The sequence below is a fragment of the Euleptes europaea genome, chromosome 11 (genome assembly GCF_029931775.1).
Source record: "Euleptes europaea isolate rEulEur1 chromosome 11, rEulEur1.hap1, whole genome shotgun sequence".
NCBI classification, from domain to species: domain Eukaryota; kingdom Metazoa; phylum Chordata; class Lepidosauria; order Squamata; family Sphaerodactylidae; genus Euleptes; species Euleptes europaea.
Genome location: NC_079322.1, coordinates 55,274,643 through 55,295,445, shown reverse-complemented (window position 1 = coordinate 55,295,445; position 20,803 = coordinate 55,274,643). Strand labels below are relative to the sequence as shown.

General features: G+C 41.3%; 1 protein-coding gene across 1 annotated transcript in view; it reads left to right on the top strand.

Moving 5' to 3' along the window:
• Positions 1–19,054, top strand: part of RSU1 (Ras suppressor protein 1) — an 83,301-nt gene extending 64,247 nt beyond the window's left edge. Inside the window, exon 8 of the mRNA XM_056857418.1 lies at positions 18,897–19,054. Within this exon, the coding sequence (XP_056713396.1) occupies positions 18,897–18,999 (103 nt within the window). The 3' untranslated portion in view covers positions 19,000–19,054. The remainder of the gene's footprint in view (positions 1–18,896) is intronic.
• Positions 19,055–20,803: the final 1,749 nt, after the last annotated feature.

Genomic DNA, 20,803 nt, shown 5'->3' with positions numbered 1-20,803 from the left:
TTTTGCACCCCACTTTTCTCTACTTTTTCAGGAGTCTCAAAGCGGCTTACAGTCACCTTCCTTTCCCCTCCCCACAACAGACACCTTGTGAGGTAGGTGGGGCTGAGAGAGTTCTGGGAGAACTGTGACTGGCCCAAGGTCACCCAGCAGGCTTCGTGTGTAGCCATGGGGAAACAAACCTGGTTCACCAGATTACAGTCTGCTGCTTATGTGGAAGAGTGGGGAATCAAACCCAGTTCTCCATATTAGAGTCCGCCACTGTTAACCACTACGCCATGCTGGCTCCCTACAGTAGGGATACATTAGTAGAGTAATCATTGTGATTAATGTCAATCTACGTTAAATTCACCACAGACTCCGATTTAGCCTTGTCTAACAGCTAGGTGTCCCAGCACTGGAAGAAATTCGGTGGAAAATATAGAGCTATGTTAAAAGAATGTTTTCAGCGTACATGTACTTTATCCTCCTTTTCCATTCACTTAGAGTAACCTTTTTATTCTTACATGTGTAATGCTTTGAATTAAGGTCCATCTTAGTTTATATTACTAGGTATGCTTAGAAAAAGTGTGGTGCTTTTTTTAAAAAATGCAATACTTCATAAAATGAATTGAAGAACACTCAGGAGTGTGTTGCTAGTACCTTGCCTGCATATTTACATCTCCAAGGTTTTGGTTTATGAGCAGCGAAAACAAACTGTCACTATTTGCTGTAAATTGAAGCTTTTAATAATTTTGTCTGTTCTACCACATTTGTCAGCTTTGAATATTCTGTCACTTGAAAATAAAAATAGCAGCGAAATTCAGCAACGGTGACACCAGAAATTTATCTGCTCATAGAAAGTATCAAATGCAGACTTGAAGAATGAGTATGTACAGGGTTTTTTCTCTCTCTCTTTTTAGGTAATACAGAGCAAGAGTCCAGTAGTACCTTAAAGACTAACAAAAATATTTTCTGGCAGGGTATGAGCTTTCGTGAGCCACAGCTCACTTCTTCAGAATTTCAGTTGTTGCTGCTAAGTTGTAGATGGCTTGCTTCATCCTCCATTATGTATGCACAAATGTTAATATTTGGGTAGCTCTTAGAAATGTTCGGTTCTGCATTTCATAATGTGGGGAGGTCACATATTCTGGCTGCATCGAGGCATCACTGGGTATTGCACCATCAGTGCACTATAGCAGTCGTTTTCTTGTTGTGGCAAGAGGATCCATCCAGCTGCAAATAATTGTTCTAGTTCACTGATTGTGCAATATCCTGTGATACAAGTGGAGAACTTTTTTTCTGACAGAAACCAAGGCTGGAAGGCTGGCAGTACTGTTGTGGTTGCCTAGCAGCAGCCACTGAGCACATTCTGTTCTTAAAGCTACAGGCTCTGCTTATATTATTTGAGTGGGGTTAACTCCCCCCCCATTTATTTTCTGCAAACCTGGGCTTTATCTCCGCATAGAAAGTATCAAATTCTTCCCTCTCCCCTGAGCTCAGCCTAGGTGAAGTTCCCATGCATAATGCAAAGCGGGGACACCCAAGATTGGTTTCTCTCACAGAAAGTCTTGTCTGTCCATGGCTCCATTCTCCAGATTTAAGTATCTACAGAAGGGGATGTGTAGAGAATGGTATATATTGATGTGGACTCAACCCAGGGGGAGAAACTGAGGGCTGTGTGTTTTATAGAGGAGTACACTTGGTCCCTGAACGTGCATTTTTAAAGACCACATTCTTCTGCAGGAATGGAAAACAGCCTATTCCTCAAGTTCTCCAAGGTCATTTATGCATGGGTACTTTCACTCACATTCACCCCAGGTCAGTCTCGGTTGTTCCTTGGAGTTATGCATGAGTTTTCCGTCCATTCGAGATGACCTCACTGCAAGCCCTCACAAATCCCGGACCTTCCCGTTCCTTTGTTAACCCGATTCTTCCCTCTCCCCTGAGCTCAGCCCAGGTGAAATCCCCATGCATAATGCAAAGCACGGGACACCCAAGCTTGGTTTCTCTCACAGAAAGCACACAGCCAATTACAAAGCAGCATGTAAAGAGGCAGGGATTCAGATGCCTCCTGCTCCCTCACAGCTCTTTCTGAGAAGAAGAAAGGCTTTTTAAAACCAAGGCTTGGATTTCTCCCCAACCCCCTTTCAGATTGCTCCATTTTTTGTTTTTTCTTCTTAATTTTTTTTTATTTGGCAGTTGGGTTTGACGGGGGGGATTTTCTCTCACAGTAAGCACTACAAAGTAAGCCAATTACAAAGTAGCATTTAAAGGGGTGGGGACTTGATTTAAGCTTGGAGACTACTGGTGCATAGATTCCCAACAGGAAGGTGTGGGTCCAGTGAGCAATGAACCTCAGGTAAATGGCTAGGCTTGCCAGGCCCCTTACCTCCACCAGTGGGAGCTTTGCGGGGCCACAATGTGCAACACGCATGTATGCGTGCACCTGGTGTGGCACGTGCATGCACCCCACACAATGCGCCTACGTCACTACGGCGATCTCGGCCGAAACTCTATGGTTTCCATAGAGTTTTAGCCGAGGTTGCCAGAGCGTCAGCGTAGCTTTCGGGTTAACCCGGAAGTTACGCATGCACAGTGTGCCTGCATTGCCCGCCGGCCCGGTGGATTGGCGGGGTTTTACCCTCCACCACCGGGCACCTGGCAACCCTATAAATGACACAAATCTCCCATGTGACAGGTCACCTACAGTCACAAAATCCCAACTTGGTTTTGAAAAGGTGTGGTGGCCAGTGTGGTGTAGTAGTTAGGAGTGTCAAACTAGGATCTGGAAGACCCTTTGAATCCATACTCTGCCAGTGAAGTTCCCCAGGTAATCTTGGGCCGGTCATTTTCTCTCTCAGTCTCAACTATCTCACAGGCTTGTTGTTGTTTTGAAGATAAAATTGAGGAGTACAGAACAGTCTTATCAACCACTCTGGGTCCCTATTGGGGGAAAATGGTGTATAAATATATAAATAAATACCTTCCCACCTGTGTAGGGTTAGGAGGAAGTCCTGTTGAACGGAGTGGAATTTGCTACCAAGTACTTAGGATTTAGCTATAGATGGATAATATGGATTTATTTGTGCTATATTGTCATAGGTTAACTTTAGGCTGAACTCATAAATTCAGCTTACTAGAATAAATACTGTTAATCTAGAGGGATATATTCCTGAGTACAAATGGTTAAGATTTGGTTTACTAGTTGGGGACTGTAATAATAAAGAACTGAACTGCTTAGGATTTGGTTGTTAGCACAACAAATACTGTCTAAAACTTAGTGCAAGTGGTGTGGAAGTTTACCATTTTAACATAACTGCATGTGTGGATTAGTGATTAACCAGCATATTGTACTTTGGATATTATTTTGTTCTGTAGTCCAACTTTAAATCTATTGCAAAAAAATTACCCTCAAGCACTTCCAATCGAGAAAAGAAATACATCTTGCATACATAAAACCACATTTTTTTCTTCCTGATAGGATTTTTGGCACAGAGCCCTAGGATGTATTTATGTGAGTTTTCACTCTTTAAGTTTCAACAAAGTATTTTTATAAAGATGGTGGGAAATATTCTTATCCTATTGGTAACACTACTTGATAAATGTTGGTGATATTTTTTGTGATGAGGAAACTGCTCTGCTATTTTAAAGCTTTCTTGAGAGAGATTATGGAAGAACATAATTTCTCTTGAAGAAAGGTTTTATGAAAATATAGGAATGTAAAATGTAAGTTGAACATGATTCTCTGCAGGTCTCTAAATTATGTGCACTCTTGTACCTTTGGTCTTGATTTCCCAAGTGAAGTAAAGGGCCATGCTTCCCCAGTCCTTTTCAAGTTATTTCTCTGCTGCTTAAGAGTGGCTAAAACTGATCCATCAGTCAATGAACGCACACATTCTTATTTGTTTCCACGTGCTCTCTGTGCTGCTGTAGACATGGGCACACAGTGGGCAGTAGTCTATCAGGAGCCTTCTTGCAACTCAGAAGTGCCATCCTAGGCAGAGCTACACCCTTGTATGACCATTGGCTTCTGTTTAGGATGGCACTGTAAGTGGCTCTTCCATGGGGGGAAAAGCCTGTTAAGTTGGAGGAAGGCTCCTGAGACCAGCAGGAGTCTTCATACTTTGCTTGGTAGAATGGTAAGTTACAACACGCTAAGAGAGAAGCAAAGATTCTGTGGCCACAGAACCAGTTTTCTCCTTTCTGTCAGGTATTTCCTGGTTCCTACTCACACTTCTTTTTATGACTGTGTACACAACTGTGTGGAGAAAATAAACTGAGTGTATAAGGGACCCTCTGGTTTAAAATGTTGCATGAGGAGCATCTCACATACTTGTGTATGCATTTATTCACCACTACCTCGCCTTGGTTCTTCATCCTTGCCCCATCATAAATGCAGGTGAAATTTAGATTACTGCCGTGTTGTGAACTGCAATACTTAGCTACAGCCTGTCTGTTGGGTTGCCCCTCATTTCTCGTTCACGTCATTTGATTGGGTAAAAGCAGCAGGTTAAAGAAGTGGCTTGTTGTCATTGCCTGGCCTAAGCAATTTAATGAATACCTTTTGCCATAATGTAGTATCAGATTTTCTTCTGAAGGCTGTCCACATTTTTCAGATCTGTTGCCGATATCCATGCATCTAGCTGAAATTCTCACTTCAACAGAAGCATATCCATCATTCGTAAGGGTATCTAATATCGTCTTCCCCCATTCAATGAGATGATATCTTATTATCTTTTCAGTGAGTCACCATACTTTATATGTGCAGCTGACATTGTCCGAATGTATCTCCTTCAATTCAGATGGCTGGATGTTAGGGGACATATAATTCCCCAACCCTAAGATTGTGGCCCAAGATTGTAGCAGTGTGGATACTATAGGAGACACGACTCTCTAGCTATGAATGCTATTGTCAGTTATCAGTTGAGTTTTTGACAAAGCACTGTATGTGTTTAAAATATATTTATTCTACATCGTTTCAATGATGAAAGGAACTTGAATAGTACACAGTTACCGAACTATTATGTGGAGTAAGAGAGAAGGCATAAAGCACTGAAATATTTTAGACAAATTAATGGTTAGTTCAAATTTATGTTGTTGCTGTGTTTGTGTGCTACTGAAGGAGGTTTTTGAATTGCAAAAGAGCCCAGATGTAGTATACGCACATACACATGCCATATACCAAGTGAGAGCATTGGTCCATCAAGGTCAGTGTTGTCTACTCAGAAGGGTAGTGGCTGTCCAGGGTCTCAGCAAAGGTCTTCACATCATTAACTACCTGATCCTTTTAACTGAAAACCTCCTGCATGCCAGGCAGATACTCTGCCACATCCTTCCCTGCTGCAACTACCTGTATGTGCTGATAGTAGTTCATGATCCCCGAAATGTACAAATGTTTCCCAGCCATGGCTGCTGCTGCACTTCATGCTTTTGCCCCTTCCGCTCTGGCCAATCCAAGACAAGCAAGCAAGAAAAAGAATATCAATAATAGAAAAAAAAGAAGAGTTGGTTTTTATACCCCTCTTTTCTCTACCATAAGGAGTCTAAAAGTGGCTTACAATCACCTCCCCACAAACACACAACAGGCACCTTGTGAGGTAGGTGAGGCTGAGAGAGTTTGAAGAAAACTGTGACTGGCCCAAGATCAGCCAGCTGGCTTCATGTGGTGGAGTGGGGAATTGAACCAGGTTCTCCAGATTAGAGTCTGCTGCTCTTAACCACCACACCACGCTGGCTTTCTGAATATTAGCTGAATATTATCCACAGCCCTACATGTCTTCCTCCTTCATGCTCTCTGTTCCCTTGGAAGTGTTGGGGCATATGCTGACTTCTCCACTTACACTCAGAGTTCAGGCCATTAAAAGGTCGGAAGTGCTCAGTTCTGTATAATTCCCTTCTTCTTTTTTCAAATTTAAACATCTCAACATTACGCCTCAATGCTGAATTTGAGAGTGTTTTGTTATTAAAATATATCAAGCACAAAAACACACACACATATATATTTTGTGTGCTACTTTTTCTTTTCTTTGGTTATGAGAGAGTTATCATTTTATATATATATATATATATATATATATATATATATATATATATATATATATATATATATAATATAACCCTCTCATAACCAAAGAAAAGAAAGAAGATATGTCTTGGTTCAGAAAGAATAATTAAGGCTCCTTCTCAGTTCTAATTTGAACTGGTTTCATCTGGCTGTTTCATCCCAGCAAACAGTAAAAACTCGATACCATTTTCCTAATCACCCCCAAAGGCTGTTCAACGTGGTCACATGTAACCTAATTCAATAACAGCTAAAGTTCATTACCAATCAATAATACATTTTCTTGGGCTCTAGCATTTGTAATCCATGTGGAAATCCTGGTCATAATTTTGAAGCTCTTGGGCTTTGTTTCCTTGGACTGATGGTTCTTCAGCATCTCACAGGCTGACAGCACATACAGCAGAGCTACTTTTCTCAGCGATCCCAGACAAACTCAAAATGTACAAGGTATAGCTTTTCACATCATTGTAAACACACTGCAGAATTGAAAATTCAGAATGGTTATGCTCTTTTCAGTTTCCCAGCCAGGGGCCTGCAATATCTCCCTTCAGGAATATGTCTTCAGAGGGATCCATGTAGTAAACATGGCTTACATTTTTTCAACCAAGTTTTGATGACCTCGAAGTATTCCAGCTTTTTGAGTTACATAGGACTCTTCATCAAACAATGGAAATACCTAGGAATTAACATATACCAACAACACAGAGATAAATAACAACCAGTATGTGTCTTGGAAACTTCACTGTATTCCTGGGGTTACTATGGGTACAAGCCTAACCATTTTATTCACTGGGACTTTCTCCCAGACAAGTGTTCCTAAGAAATCTCCATTGAGTGGAAGATTCTCCATTCAGCTAAATGGAGATAGCAGCTCTACAGATATGTATGAATGCATTCAGAGAGCTCCACTAAATTAGATATTAAGTAATCAAGTATTAATACACTAAAGACAATGGTGCATAAATAACTGTAGGTAACTATTGAGATCAAATGCCAGTTCAGGTTTTTTGTAAGTGGTAAAGAGCCCCGTGGCGCAGAGTGGTAAGCTGCAGTGCTGCAGTCCAAGCTCTGCTCACGACCTGAGTTCGATCCCAACAGAAGTTGGTTTCAGGTAGCCAGCTCAAGGTTGACTCAGCCTTCCATCCTTCCGAGGTCGGTAAAATGAGTACCCAGCTTGCTGGGGGTAAAGGGAAGGCAACTGGGGGAGGCACTGGCAAGCCACCCCGTAAACAAAGTCTGCCTAGGAAACGTCGGGATGTGACGTCACCCCATGGGTCAGGAATGACCCGGTGCTTGCACAGGGGACCTTTACCTTTACCATTTTAAATTGCATTAGTGGTGCTGAACAAATTAAAAAATGGAACTAAATAATAATAATAAAAACCCAGTGTCATGCATTAAAAAAAGCTCCTTTGAGTCTTTCAAAGTACCATATTTGCATGGAAGACTAATAGATTTCATTAATCCTTGCTTTCAAGTTAGTATGTTTTAGGTTGCAGTCCATGTTCTGTTCTCCTCCAAGCTCAAAGACAACATTTTAAAAAAGTGTAAACTTTAGATGGCAATTTTGTAACCTTGCAAGGGGTTCAGTATAAAATGATTTGATATAGCAGCAGATGTGTTTGGTGCTAAAGTCTCTTGGGGGAAAAATATATTGTTTTCTTTGCTTAAAATACAACTTGTAAGCATTCATGTTTTAATTCAAGTTGAAATAAAACATGAACTGATGTTCCTGGATGTCATTGTGAACTTGTAGCACTGCAGTAAATATGTGGGCATCGACAGACAGATAAAGTAGGAGAAACAAGAACTAATATTAAGTAGATAGTGTGGTCGCAAACTTGGCAAAATGGCGTTGTTTGACTGAGTCGTCCCTTGGTGTTTTGGCTGCAGATGAAAATGTCTTCAGTATTAAGATTTGATGCTTGGGTCTCCACTCACTGTGATAGTCAATCAGCAGATGGATGCAATAAGGATGGGGGCAGAATTAGTTAATATGTCAACAGAAACTTATTTCTTTGCAGAGTTGTTTTTTTTACTTATAAAGGTATATTCTTTTTAACTATATATATATGTATGTATGTATTGGAATAATGCAACATACTTATCAATAGCACTGCATTAGAAGAGGTATAAAACTCTTTAATGTTCAAAATCTTTCAGTGTGACTACCAGAGCAAGTGGCTCTCAAGCATTTAGGCTGCTTTGAGAATGTTTGTGATGAGAATGAGTCTGAAAGTCTGTTATTGCTGGCTGCCCTGTTTAAGACCCTTTTTTAAAAAGCTGATTTTCTTATTGTATTTTTGTTGGTTTTAATTTCTTTGGTTTTCTAGTTGTCTCCTTTGTTAGCCACTTTAAGTGACTATCAGTGCAATCCTCTAAATAGTTACTTCAGTCTAAGCCCATTGAAATCAGTGGGCTAAGATTGGAGTGACTGGATCGCACCATATAATATTTCCATAAAAACAGAGTATGCATAGTTTAGCATGGACTTGGCTGCATTTTGTTCACGCCTCAGGAATACATTTGCAAGAACAAAAATGTTAAAGAATTGTAAAGGATCTGAGGATTGCATTTGGGGAACTTGACAGAAGGTTGCCAGAATATTTTAGCATCATCAAAAGCACCACTGTTGTGATACTTCCCAAAACACTGAGAGCCAGAAGAAGTGAAGACTGCCATTTTTAAGCATGGAGTCTGTACAGTGCACAAGGCTACCCCTCACACTAGTTGCATTTGTTTTGAGTAACTGATGTAGCAGTTTATGCTAGTGGCTGCTACGAATAAAATCAGTTGTACTAATATTTTGTATTTATTCTTCTAAATACGCTTTAGGGTTATCAATCCCCTGGCCTGGCAACTAACAGGAGACTGGGGTGTGTGGGGTGGGCAACTGTCAGCAAAGAGGAAAAACCCAGGAATAATGTCATTACTCTCTAGGAATCACTGAAAACTCTATGGGTTTACCATGGAGTTTCCATGGATTCCTAGAGAGGACATCATTTCTGTTTTTTCTTGTTTGCCAACAACCACACCCCATGGCCTCACTCCCCCAGTCACCTACCGGTAGCCAGGCCAGGCCTGCCTACCCTAATATGCTTCTCTAAACCCTACCATTAATTCAAAATGTTGGTATTTTAAAATAGCTTTTGCTATTTTATTCTCAGAGTCTTATATACAGTTTCCAGAACTAACACAGCAAGCTTGTTTTAATGCTTTCTCTTATTGGGTGCAAATTCCTGATGCCTCCTCCAGTTCTGTGTGTCTAAGCCTTTGCCTATTGGGGGTTGTTTGTTCCTATGCATTTGGAGGGAAGGGAACCTTTTGTAATTCAGACAAATTGCATTCAGTTGATGACACATATAATTCCTGACAGAATTGTACGTGGTGTTTTTAGTTGCAATCAAGGGGTCTTGAATGGCAGATCTCTTCATCTTAGGAGGCTTCCTATTGGGATGGGACTGCATTAATTATGGTTTTGCTGAACAGGCTCTCTCTGATGTTTATGGGTGGGTCATCCTGGTACTGTGGTGTATTGTTTCCTCCTATTTTTATGTGTCTTGGTTCATTATGCTCATTAGATTTTAGATTCAGCTTGTAGAGACATAAGACAATCTAAAAAGTTAAATATTGGAACATGAATGGTGGTATTCCCTGTCTCTGTTTGATTACTGCTCAGTTTCATTTTAACACTATGATCCTAAGTAACAAGGAGCTGATTAGTTCAATGGTTATCCCCTGACTACCTCTGAATATATAAGAAATGAAGGAGAAGCCTGATGAAAAATTACTGAGAAGTATCTGTGAGGCTTAACTTATGATCTGTGTTCATTACAGTAAGTGACATTTTCACTGCAGTTCTGCTATAAAGATTATTGGCTGGCACAAAGTGAGGGTCACACCTGAACAGACTCTTAATCAGTCTTACTTCAATAGTGATAGTTTAGAAAATTGCTAAATTCCTCCATAATATCTGTATAATTCCATAATTAATGATCTGTTGCCCTGCTTTGAAAGTGCTGACGAGGACCCCTCTTCCAAACCATGCTGTTTTGACATGGGCATGTGTAATCTGCATGTGGGCAGTCCAGGTGCTCCATGTCGGCAGATAAACACAGGGAATGCCTGCTAATTAGCAGACTCTTCTCCATAAACAGAGCCTCAGCGATGATCTCAGGCTTTTAAAGATTTCAGCATGTGAAATGTAATGAAAATCTGTGAGGCGGCATGCGATCTAAAACGTGAGTTTAAAATTGGAGATGAGAATTACCAAGGGACTGGAATCTGAATCTAATTATGCTCGGCTTTCTCCTTTCCATTCTTGTGGAAACGGCCTGCGTTCCACACTCTAAGCTCTCTGCCATCATGTAATGCAGACCTTGGTAATGAGCGGGAGAAAACAGTACTTAACCCTACCAAACATATATTAACTGGTTAACAAACAGTGATGGTGGAACAAGTCGCAGCTGACTTATGGCGACCCAGTAGGGTTTGCAAGGCAAAAGGCATTCAGAGGTGATTTGCCATTGCCTGCTTCATTATAGTGACCCTAGACTTTCTTGGTGGTCTCCCATCCAAATACTAACTGGGGGGCGACCCTGCTTAGCTTCTGATATCTGACAAGATTGTGCTTGCCAGGGGCATCCAGCTCAAGGCAGTTTATAAATACCTTTTGCCAAAGCTGGAATTCTTCTTTTTTTCAGCTGTTTTGCCAGGAATAAAATTAGCACTGTTTCCTCAATCAGCCCTATTCAGTCCACAGAGGGTCAGACCAGCCACTGTAATTGATATTTTTTTTAAAAAAAAAAATCTTTAAAAATTGCTATTTTGAAAGTGTGTAAAAAGCAGCCGATAAATATATGAAATTAACTTTTGAAAGGTTTTCAAGGAGATTAGATGCCCGACCAATAACAAATGAATTGGGTGGTTGTGAAAAAGCATGTGGTACAGTGTACTACAGGCAAGATTATTAGGTGTTAACCTTTAAACCGCTATACAATTTGGGACCTGAAGGATCTCCTACTCCCTTATGAACCTACCCAACCACTGTGGTCATCTTCGGAGGCCCTGCTTCAGGTGCCACCACCTTCTGAAATTAGGTAGGTGGCAGCCAGGAAGAGGGCCTTCTCAGTTGTGGCACCAAAAGTCTGGAACTCTCCCTAGGGAGATTCATCTGTCCTCTTTTGTTGACATCTTCCACCAGCGAGTGAAGATTTTTTTGTTTGATTTGGTGTTCCTTCAGTGATCCCTCTTTCCTGCCCAACAATGTTAATTGTTTTAAATGTTTTAATTGTTGTCTTTATGTCTTTGTATGGTTTTTTTGGCTCTGGTTTTAATTTCTTTAATGATGTGTTTTTGTTGTTTGATTGGTTTTAATGATTAAGTGTGATTTTATTATGTATGTTTTAATTTGTTAGCTGTCTTGGTGGCCCTTGTGAGGGCAGAAAGGTGGATATAAATTCAGTAAAATAAATAAGCCTTAGACCCAGGTTCAAAACTCTGTTTAGTTATGAAATCCTCCATGCTTCCCTTGGCTTAACCAACCTCACAAGGTTGTTGTGAGGCTAAAATTGCAGTCAGATTTCTATTAGGAAAGGGTGCAATACAAACTTACTGAACATATAGAATGGGTTTAAACTCAAATATCTCAATAATGAAATGGAGACTCTCAAAGTCAGTGCTAAGATAATATGGGTTTCCCTCCTCCCAGTGGCTGTATCTGCCATATGTTAGTGGCTTTCTATCACTTTAAAGGAGGGAGAAATGTACACAGGAATCCAGATCAAAGGACAAAGCAATACATTCCATACAGATGCAGGTGATTTTAGTGTGATCACTGTATTTAAAGAAGAAAAGTTGCTTCCATGTAAATGTTTTAGAATGAGAAAATGGGTTGTGGGGGGAAAAACTTAAGCCCCTCCCCTCCCCTACCATTTTTCCAGCCCAAGTCACCCCCCACCCCACAGAAGCAGCTTTCTCTCTTTAGTGACCTTGGGATAACAGTCTAGTTTTGCCCTTAGAGATATTGCCTGATTTCATCAGATCATGGAAGCTAAGCAAGGTTGCCCCTGGTTAGTACTTGGATGGGGGACCACCAGGGTTGCAGGCAAACCACTTCTGAATGTCTCTTGCCTTAAAAACCCCACCGGGTCACCATAATTCAACTGCAACTTGACGGCATGTTCCCACTTTCTCCCCCCCCCCCCCAAGAGAAATCCTTTGAGAGAGATTCTCCGTCTTGGGGGAAGGGAGTGACAGACTTCTCTTAATAATATGAACTGTCCAGTCTGAAACAAGGAGCCCCATGGCGCAGAGAGGTAAGCTGCAGTACTGCAGTCCAAGCTCTGCTCACGACCTGAGTTCGATCCCAATGGAAGTTAGTTTCAGGTAGCTGGCTCAAGGTTGACTCAGCCTTCCATCCTTCCGAGGTCTGTAAAATGAGTACCCAGCTTGCTGGGGGTAAAGGGAAGATGACTGGGGAAGGCACTGGCAAACCACCCCGCAAACAAAGTCTGCTTAGGAAACGTCGGGATGTGACGTCACCCCATGGATCAGGAATGATCTGGTGCTTGCACAGGGGACCATTACCTTTAGTCTGAAACAACTTGTTGGTTTGTTAGTTAAATACCATCAAAAATGTGAATGTTTGCATGAGTGTACTTGCAAATTCAGTGGAAGGCCAAAAGGTCTTGTGGAAGAGATCTGTAAATAATTTTGAATTATAAATGCTTTCTGACAGTTCCACCATCTGTCGCAATGTCGTTTCTTAGGTGGCTGAAAAGCTAAACCAAATGGAATAAATGATTCATTATTAACTGTGTAGTCAATAGACTCTGTAGGAACAGGAACCATAGCTCGCTCTTAAGTTGTAGATAAAACTTTTTAAAATTCTGGGATTCAAATTATTTGAGAGCCTTGCCAAACAGAAGGCTGGGAAATAGCCGTGATCTAGAGCCTGGCATTCTCGCACATGCTTACACATGCAGGGGTCGCGTTGCCAAGAACAAGAAGGGTGCAGTTTTCTTTCTGTTTCCAAAGCCAATAAGAGGAAAGGGTCACTCGATGCAAAGTGCGCCATATTGTGACGCCCCTCACTGAACAGGGGGAGGATAATTTTCACTAGTTTTCAGTTGACCTGCATTTAATTCATAAACTGCTAGTAAATTGTACGGAAATTGAAAATATTAGGTTGGATCCAAAAGGGCTCTTCTGAAGAAGGAGTTTTCTGCTTGTGTAAGGGCGCCTTCCATGAGCAGAAGGCTTTTTCTGGGAGTAGAAAGATACCTTTGAACCCGCTCTGGGGGTTTTAATTTTTTTAAAAAGAAACAACCTAAAGTGCATAGGCAATTGACAGAACTCGGTGAATAGGAAATGCAAGCTAAGAAGATGGCAAAAGAAACTCCAGCTTTAAATGTGTACTCAGTACTACATTCGTTCTTCTTGCTAGAGAGCTGTCAAAAATAAAATCCTATACAGCAGGGACAGTGAAGCAGAACCTGAACAAAATATATCTGGCCTTCTTGCAAGGAAAAAGATTCTCCAGGTCCCTGTGTGCTGCTCATATGCAATATGTTTCTTGAGAGAATCTTTTGGACCAGATATTTGCTGTGCAAGTTGAGTAGCTCTGTCCCCGAGTGAGTGTCTGGAGAACAGAGTATGCCCCCCCCCAAAGATTATCGAAGCTGGGCCTTCCTGTTGCATGGGGCGTGCCTTACGTAAACAATAGTGCCCAATTAACAAGATGATTCTCCCCATTAGGAGTTCTAGCCCATGCGTGTATTTGAACCTGGGCTACTGCATGATGGAGCTTTTGGGAAAGTGCAGCAATTTCAGAATGTGTGAGCTTTTAAAATCTGCCACCTTTTTAAAAGAATTATGTTCATAAAATACTAGGTATCATAATAAAATTGAGAAGCTTTCTCTTTTTAAATTTTAAGCCTTGGTCTGATCCAGCATGGCTTTTCTTATGTTCTTATTGTAATGGGACAACAATGGAAAGTATAGATAGACTTCTCTCGCAATAGACAGAAGTTTAATGACATATGAAAGTTGGTATGATGGGGAGGATGCATTAAACAAGCTTCAATTTTAATTCTGTTCTGCAAGCTATTTCCTATGGCACTTTCTCTAAAACGGAGTTTGTGGTTCTGCCATGCTTGTGAGAGAGCTGGTGTGGTACAGTGACAAAGACTGAGCTACAAATCCAGAAGTCCCCCAGTTCAAATCTCCACTCTGCCACAAATTCACAAGGTGGCCTTAAGCATGCAACTCTCTTTCAGCTTCAGTCTCCCTGCCCACAATATGGGAATAATAATGCTGCCCTACCTTTCAGGGTTGTTGTAAGGATTGCCATGATAATGTCTCTGGGAGTACATTGAACACTCAGCAGGGCTATATAAATTATCAGTCTCATTTTCTTATGGGTAGATATTGGAATCCCGCTACAAATAGGCAGAACTCTGATTACTAATGTAGTATACCTTAATAAAGGCTTAATCTGCCAGCTCTGTAATTCTCACTGTAAAAGTGGATTTTCTCCAAAATTGTGTGTGTGTGTGTCATCTGCCTTCAAGTCACTTCTGACAGGGCAACCCTATGAATTAACGATCTCCAAAACATCCTATCATGAACAGCCTTGCTCAGGTCTTTGCAAACTGAAGGCTGTGGCTTCCTTTATTGAGTCAATCCATCTCATGTTAAGTCTTCCTCTGTTCCTACTTCCTTCCACTTTTCCTGGCATTATTGTCTTTTCCAGTGAGTCTTGTCTTCTCATGATGGGACCCAAGAACAATAGCCTTGGTTTAGTCATTTTAGCTTCTGAGGAGAATTCCGGCTTGATTTCAGAACCCCTTTATTTGTCTTTTTGGCAGTGCATGGTATCTGTAAAACTCTCTTCCAACACCATATTTCAAATGAATCAATTTTCTTCCTGTCAGCACATAAACACGCAGGATATTTCCCCCCGTGTGCGCCAAATCTATTTCTACAAACGTTATGCTTGTTCACTCTTTCCCCGCACAACCATCTCATTTCAGAAAACAGAGCTTTGTGGCCTGTTGACTTTTGCAGCGCTTAGAAAAAGGATTTAACTGGGTGGAGAGAATGCTTTCCAAAATATTCTCACTCATTTCTCCCCCCAGCCCCTTTAATAACCCTTGTTAAAGTTATAAGCTTTAATAACAGGATTTATAGCTTCAGCATCTGAGGTTTCGAGCCTCTTGATTTATGCTTTAAATTGCAACATTTAGCACTTGGCGCTTTAATTTAGACAGATCACCTATTTTCTTAAATGCTTAAGTAATGTAGCAAGCTGCAGTTATTGATTTTTCCATGCATTTATTACAAAGGAGGCTGGATTTGCTGTCTCCTCTTGGGAATGCCCCTCCTGAACTACATGCTTGCTAGTGACAGCTTAGGCCCCTGATACATAACCAAAGACTTTGCCTAATATCCTTGCAACTGCTTGGGGAATTTTTATTAAGTAAAGGCATCATTAAAGTGGACAGAATGATGAAGTTTAATGAGCATCTTTCTCACTTATTGTTAGTTTTGCTGGTACAGCCTCCATGTACTCATTTGTTCCCCTCAGAGGGGCAGGTAGAGAAGATGGCTGGCTCTGTGGCTACTTAGATACCTTTTCTTCAATTTGCATATTACATATGGTTGTGTTGGGTTGTGCTAGAGAGACTCAGAAATGTGTGTCTATAACCAGCCGTATAGCAGAGGAAAAAACCAGGGGGGGGGGATCTTACGACTGAGGTTTTTAATGCTTTTTCAGGCTGACATTAAATCCCCTAGAAAACTATTTTGCCCTTTTCCTTAATGAGAAAGCTGCAGCTACAACCACCATAGCTCTGGCTGCAGTGTTGTTTAGAAAGCACTCTGCCATTTATCAGTGACGATTATAACACCAGCAGCGTATTTTTTTTTAGTTGCCACCCAGGATAATTACAGATGTCTGAAAGACACAAACTCTTGATTTTTTTTTTAATGCCACAATCTCATTATTGTTCCCCAGAGACTTGCGTGGAGTGTCCCATTTGAAAATTAACATCCGTGCCCCAATTGGTTCTTGCGGAGAGAGTCATTTGCAAACTAGGACATTAATTTAGCCTTATCACTTCTTTAATAATCATCGGCTAATGTGTGAGCCGGTAAAGAGTTAGCAGGAAGGACAAATTAAATCCCGGTGTGAGATCAGCCCATTTTTGACTAGGGATGGAAACATTCAGGCATACTGTGTCTATTTGCGCATGCGAAGCGGCAATGGAAAGATGAGCGATCGCCCTTGCCCGGCTCAATGTTCGTTCTTTTGGGCCTGGCCCACAAGGAGTTGATGTGCTAGTCAGACTGTGAAGCCCGTCACATAGGGGCCTTGCGCCGTAAGTGATTGCCTACTCATCACAATTTGTTTTATAGCCCTGATCCATCTTTCCATCCTATCATTGTTAATCATTAATGAATTATTTTCATCATTGCCTCCACATCATCGCTGTTTGCAGCTTCTCCTTTCCAGCAGAGTCAAAGATGCAGGATTCTGCATTAAGGTGTTTCACTAGGCAGATTAGATATTTGGGGTTTAGCTGTTCATCTGTCAGACCCCTACTCTGAGGCACGGGCTGCTAACAGAAAACTGCAGTCGAGTGGGATGTGGGGTCAGAAGTTATACCTTAGTGAGAGCTGCACAGGTGTGCCAATGTACTGCTGAGTCTGAAAATCCTCCATGATTGTGGCCGAAACCTCTGGATGGTGCTTTAAATACATTCAGCTAGTAAGTTACCTTTCTTTCTTTACAGAAATTGTCCCAAATGTCAAGACACTACACATGTTCTCTTTCTTCTTAGTAGATCTTCTGCACCCTAATGGGTCCTGTATCCTGCATCTCTGTGCCCATTGCTCATCTTCTAACATGAATGACCCATTTTTTTTCCTGCTCGGTCCAACATAGCTCCTCTTGGGCTATGCCATGGGAGTTTTGATGACAGAGCAAAAACAAGATGTTTGCTTCCCCATCAAGCAAGGATTCCTGCCCTTCTTTAAACTAGGACCCATCAAAACCTGATACTAGAACAAGGATCCAATTCAGCAACCTATGGCTCTTAGAGCCAAATCTGGACCAGTATGGAACCAAATATGGCTCTTCTAAAAAGAAAAGAAAATCTTTAAGTGAAGGTGAATTGGACGGCTGTGAGGGATGCTAGAATAACCAGTAAGACAAGGGAATGGCAGGTAAAGTTTTTAATGGAGTAAAGGGCCGTTATGCCATTAAAGGTCTATGATGAGGATGAGGATGATGATGAGTAAATGGCTTCTTTAGTCCATTAAAAACTTTACCTGCCATTCCCTTGTCCTTTTTTTAATGGACTAAAGGGCTTCTTAGGAGCCCCGTGGCGCAGAGTGGTAAGCTGCAGTACTGCAGTCCAAGCTCTGCTCACAACCTGAGTTTGATCCCGAAAGAAGTCAGTTTCAGGTAGCCGGCTCAAGGTTGACTCGTCCTTCCATCCTTCCGAGGCCGGTAAAATGAGTACCCAGCTTGCTGGGGGTAAAGGGAAGATGACTGGGGAAGGCACTGGCAAACCACCCCGCAAACAAAGTCTGTCTAGTAAACGTCGGGATGTGACATCACCCCATGGGTCAGGAATGACCCGGTGCTTGCACAGGGGGCCTTAACCTTAAAAGGGCTTCTTAGAGATGCATTACAGAAAAGGAAATGATAGAGGTGAACAATTGCCCATGCACAGATATATGCCAGTACACTAAAACAATTGTGCAGGGTGTTCCTGTGTATATTTATGACTTATTGTGAGACCTCATGTATGCCACTTTCTAGTAAAAGATTTGCAAAATCCTATGTTTCTACTTCAGAAACTTTTAATCCATATGTCAATTAGCAGTAAAGTTAATTGTATATTTTCAGTTACGCAAATTGACTTTTTTCTGCTGGCTTTGTGTCAATCTCTTCTCAATTTGGACATAGTTTGGCTCATTAATTATAAAAGGTTGCTGTACTAGACAGTATAAGTGAATCACTCACACTTGTCAGAAATATTACTCAATCACCTTTTCAAAAAAAAATCTGAATAAAGAATTTGTTTTGAAGAGTGAGTGCCAGGTCCAAGCTTGGCCGAGAATTTGGGCAGAAGCAAAAAACCCATTTTCTCTTCAGGCACCATCCTCATTCTTTTGTTTGCTCCCTCCCAAGAAAAGAAAGTTTTATGGACCCCTTTCTTTCTTGACACATGGAACAGACTGCTAAAAGGCACTTTGTCAACTGAGTGAGTTTATATTTGCATCGTGTTTGTCTTGAAGGCCTTTAATTTTGGTTTTAAGTAGGGGGTTACTCATAAACGATCTATTAATTGCTCTCTGGCGTTGAGTTTAAAATCCTTCCAGCCTTGTAGTCTATTTAGCTTGCCTGTGACTGTCAGCAGTCTTAATTGCAGGATACTTCGTCAACATTTAATCAGGGGTCTGTTTTAATGTGGCATTGATGTGTTGGTAGCTCTCTTCCTACAATCCATCATGCGTGAGCAGCCAGAGAAGACTCTTGACACCACTGCTCCGCGTCACTTTCTCAAGCCCTTGAGTATTCTGGCTAGGCAGCCAGCTCACTTTCCTTTATAGCAGCACTCCATCTCAACAGTTCAACCCAATTTTTGTCAATGTCTCCAAAGGTTAACTGTGTAAGGAGCCCGTGTTTTCGAAATGCTGAGTAAAACTCTTGTGCCCTGGAATGGATGTAGCAACTTCACAGCATATGGAAGTGACAGTGGCACTTTTTTCTTCTATATATTGTTTTGTGTTCCTTGAATTTAGTGACAGCACCAACTCATTCTCCATGTAATTATTTTTGCAGCCTTTATGGCAGGCACATGCAGGCTGACCCCGACCCTCCGAAGAAGAACAACGACAAATCCAAGAAGATCAGCCGTAAGCCTCTGGCTGCCAAGAACAAATAAGGACCCAGCTCATCCCATTCTGCTGTTTTGTTTTGCATGTCTCTCTCATTCTTTTTTATATATATATTTACTAAGACAAATGACTATTTTGTAAAATAAAAGCAAATATGCCTTTTCTGTCTACATCCATTTACAAAGTATGTAACTGCCTTGGTTAATAAGTCCATTAGTATAAGGCAGGCTATAAATGAATAATAAAAGCTAATAATTGTTACCAATTACTGCTTAAATCCTGTAGCCACTTTATCTGCACTAGAAACATGGCAGAAATGTTTAATTCACACAGCCAGCTATTGCTTTACTGCTGCAGCAGTCTATGTGTCATTCATATTTTATGTAATACACTGTTTGTTAATAAAACCTTTTTGTACCCTATGCTTCTTTCCTTCTCTCCTTTCTTTCTCCCCCCCTCGCCCAGACATTGGATTTTTTTTTTTTCCTGAGGCACTATTTTCAATTATGTGCGGTCCATGTTTATAATAATGCATTATTAATAATAAACTGGTTTTCAGCAGGGAAACCAAAATTAAAAGGAAGCATTCTCAGGGGACATATGAAACCGCCTTAACACCATCAAGACCATTCAGTGCCTCTAGAACAGGGCTGGTCTACTCTGGCTAGCAGTGGCTCTCCAAAGACTCAGAAGTCTTTCCTGGCAATGCTCCCTAAGATCCTTTTAATTGGAGATGACAGGGATTGCTAGAGAATCACAGACATGTTCAAGGTTGTTGCTGAAGGTTCATCTGCTGCTTGGAGTTCAAATTGTGACTTCATAAGAAAAGCCATGCTGGATCAGACCAAGGCCTATCAAGTACAGCAGTCTGTTCCCACAGTGGCTAACCAGATGCCTCTAGGAAGTCCGCAAACAAGACAACTGCGGCAGTGTCCTACCTGTGTTGCACAGCACCTAATATAATAGGCATGCTTCTCTGATATTGGAGAGAATAGGTATGCATCATGACTAGTATTCATTTTGACTAGTAGCCATGGGTAACCCTACCATCCATGAACATGTCCGCTCTCCTCTTAAAGCCTTTCAAGTAGGCAGCCATCACCACGTTCTGGGGCAGGGAGTTCCACAATATAACTGCATGGTATGAAGAAATACTTCCTTTTATCTGTTTTGAATCTCTTACCCTCCAGCTTCAGCAGTTGACCCCACATTCTAGTGTTATGAGAAAGGGAGAAAAGCTTCTCCCTGTCCAATCTCTACATACCATGCTCTTCTGGACTGACATGACAGCATACAGCTTGGGTGAAGGAAGTGTCATGGGGAAGGCCAAGTACCCTTGCAGTAGGGAAAACCAGCTGTGGGAACTGCATTGTCTTTGTAGAACCACATTAATATTTACTATCCACAGTAATACTTAACAGCAGTGTGGATCAGAGAACCAGCACAGGCAACATAATGGTGTACTGTAGGGCTAGGGGTTTGGGACTAGTTTTTCATTGGTCAGGACCATTGTTTCAGTTTCCAGAAAGAGAGACAACTGGGAAAACTGTTTTGAGGCTGGACACAAAAATGAAACCTTTGACTTAAAACCAGGACTCTTACCAGTGTGAGGCCGGGGTAGAAAGTTAATTGCCAGGGAGTTTATGTATTACATATCATTAGGAAGACAGGTGGGTGAGATGTTCAAAATGCAACATCCATCCTTTACTTGCCCTGGATATGATGCTGCTGATGGGAAAGAAAGCAAAATAGCTGAGGTGAATTCCCCTAAAATGTTTTTTTCCCATTCCATTGCTTGCAAGACAATCTTTTCAGAGTTCACTTGAAACACAAATGTCTCCCAAAGACTCC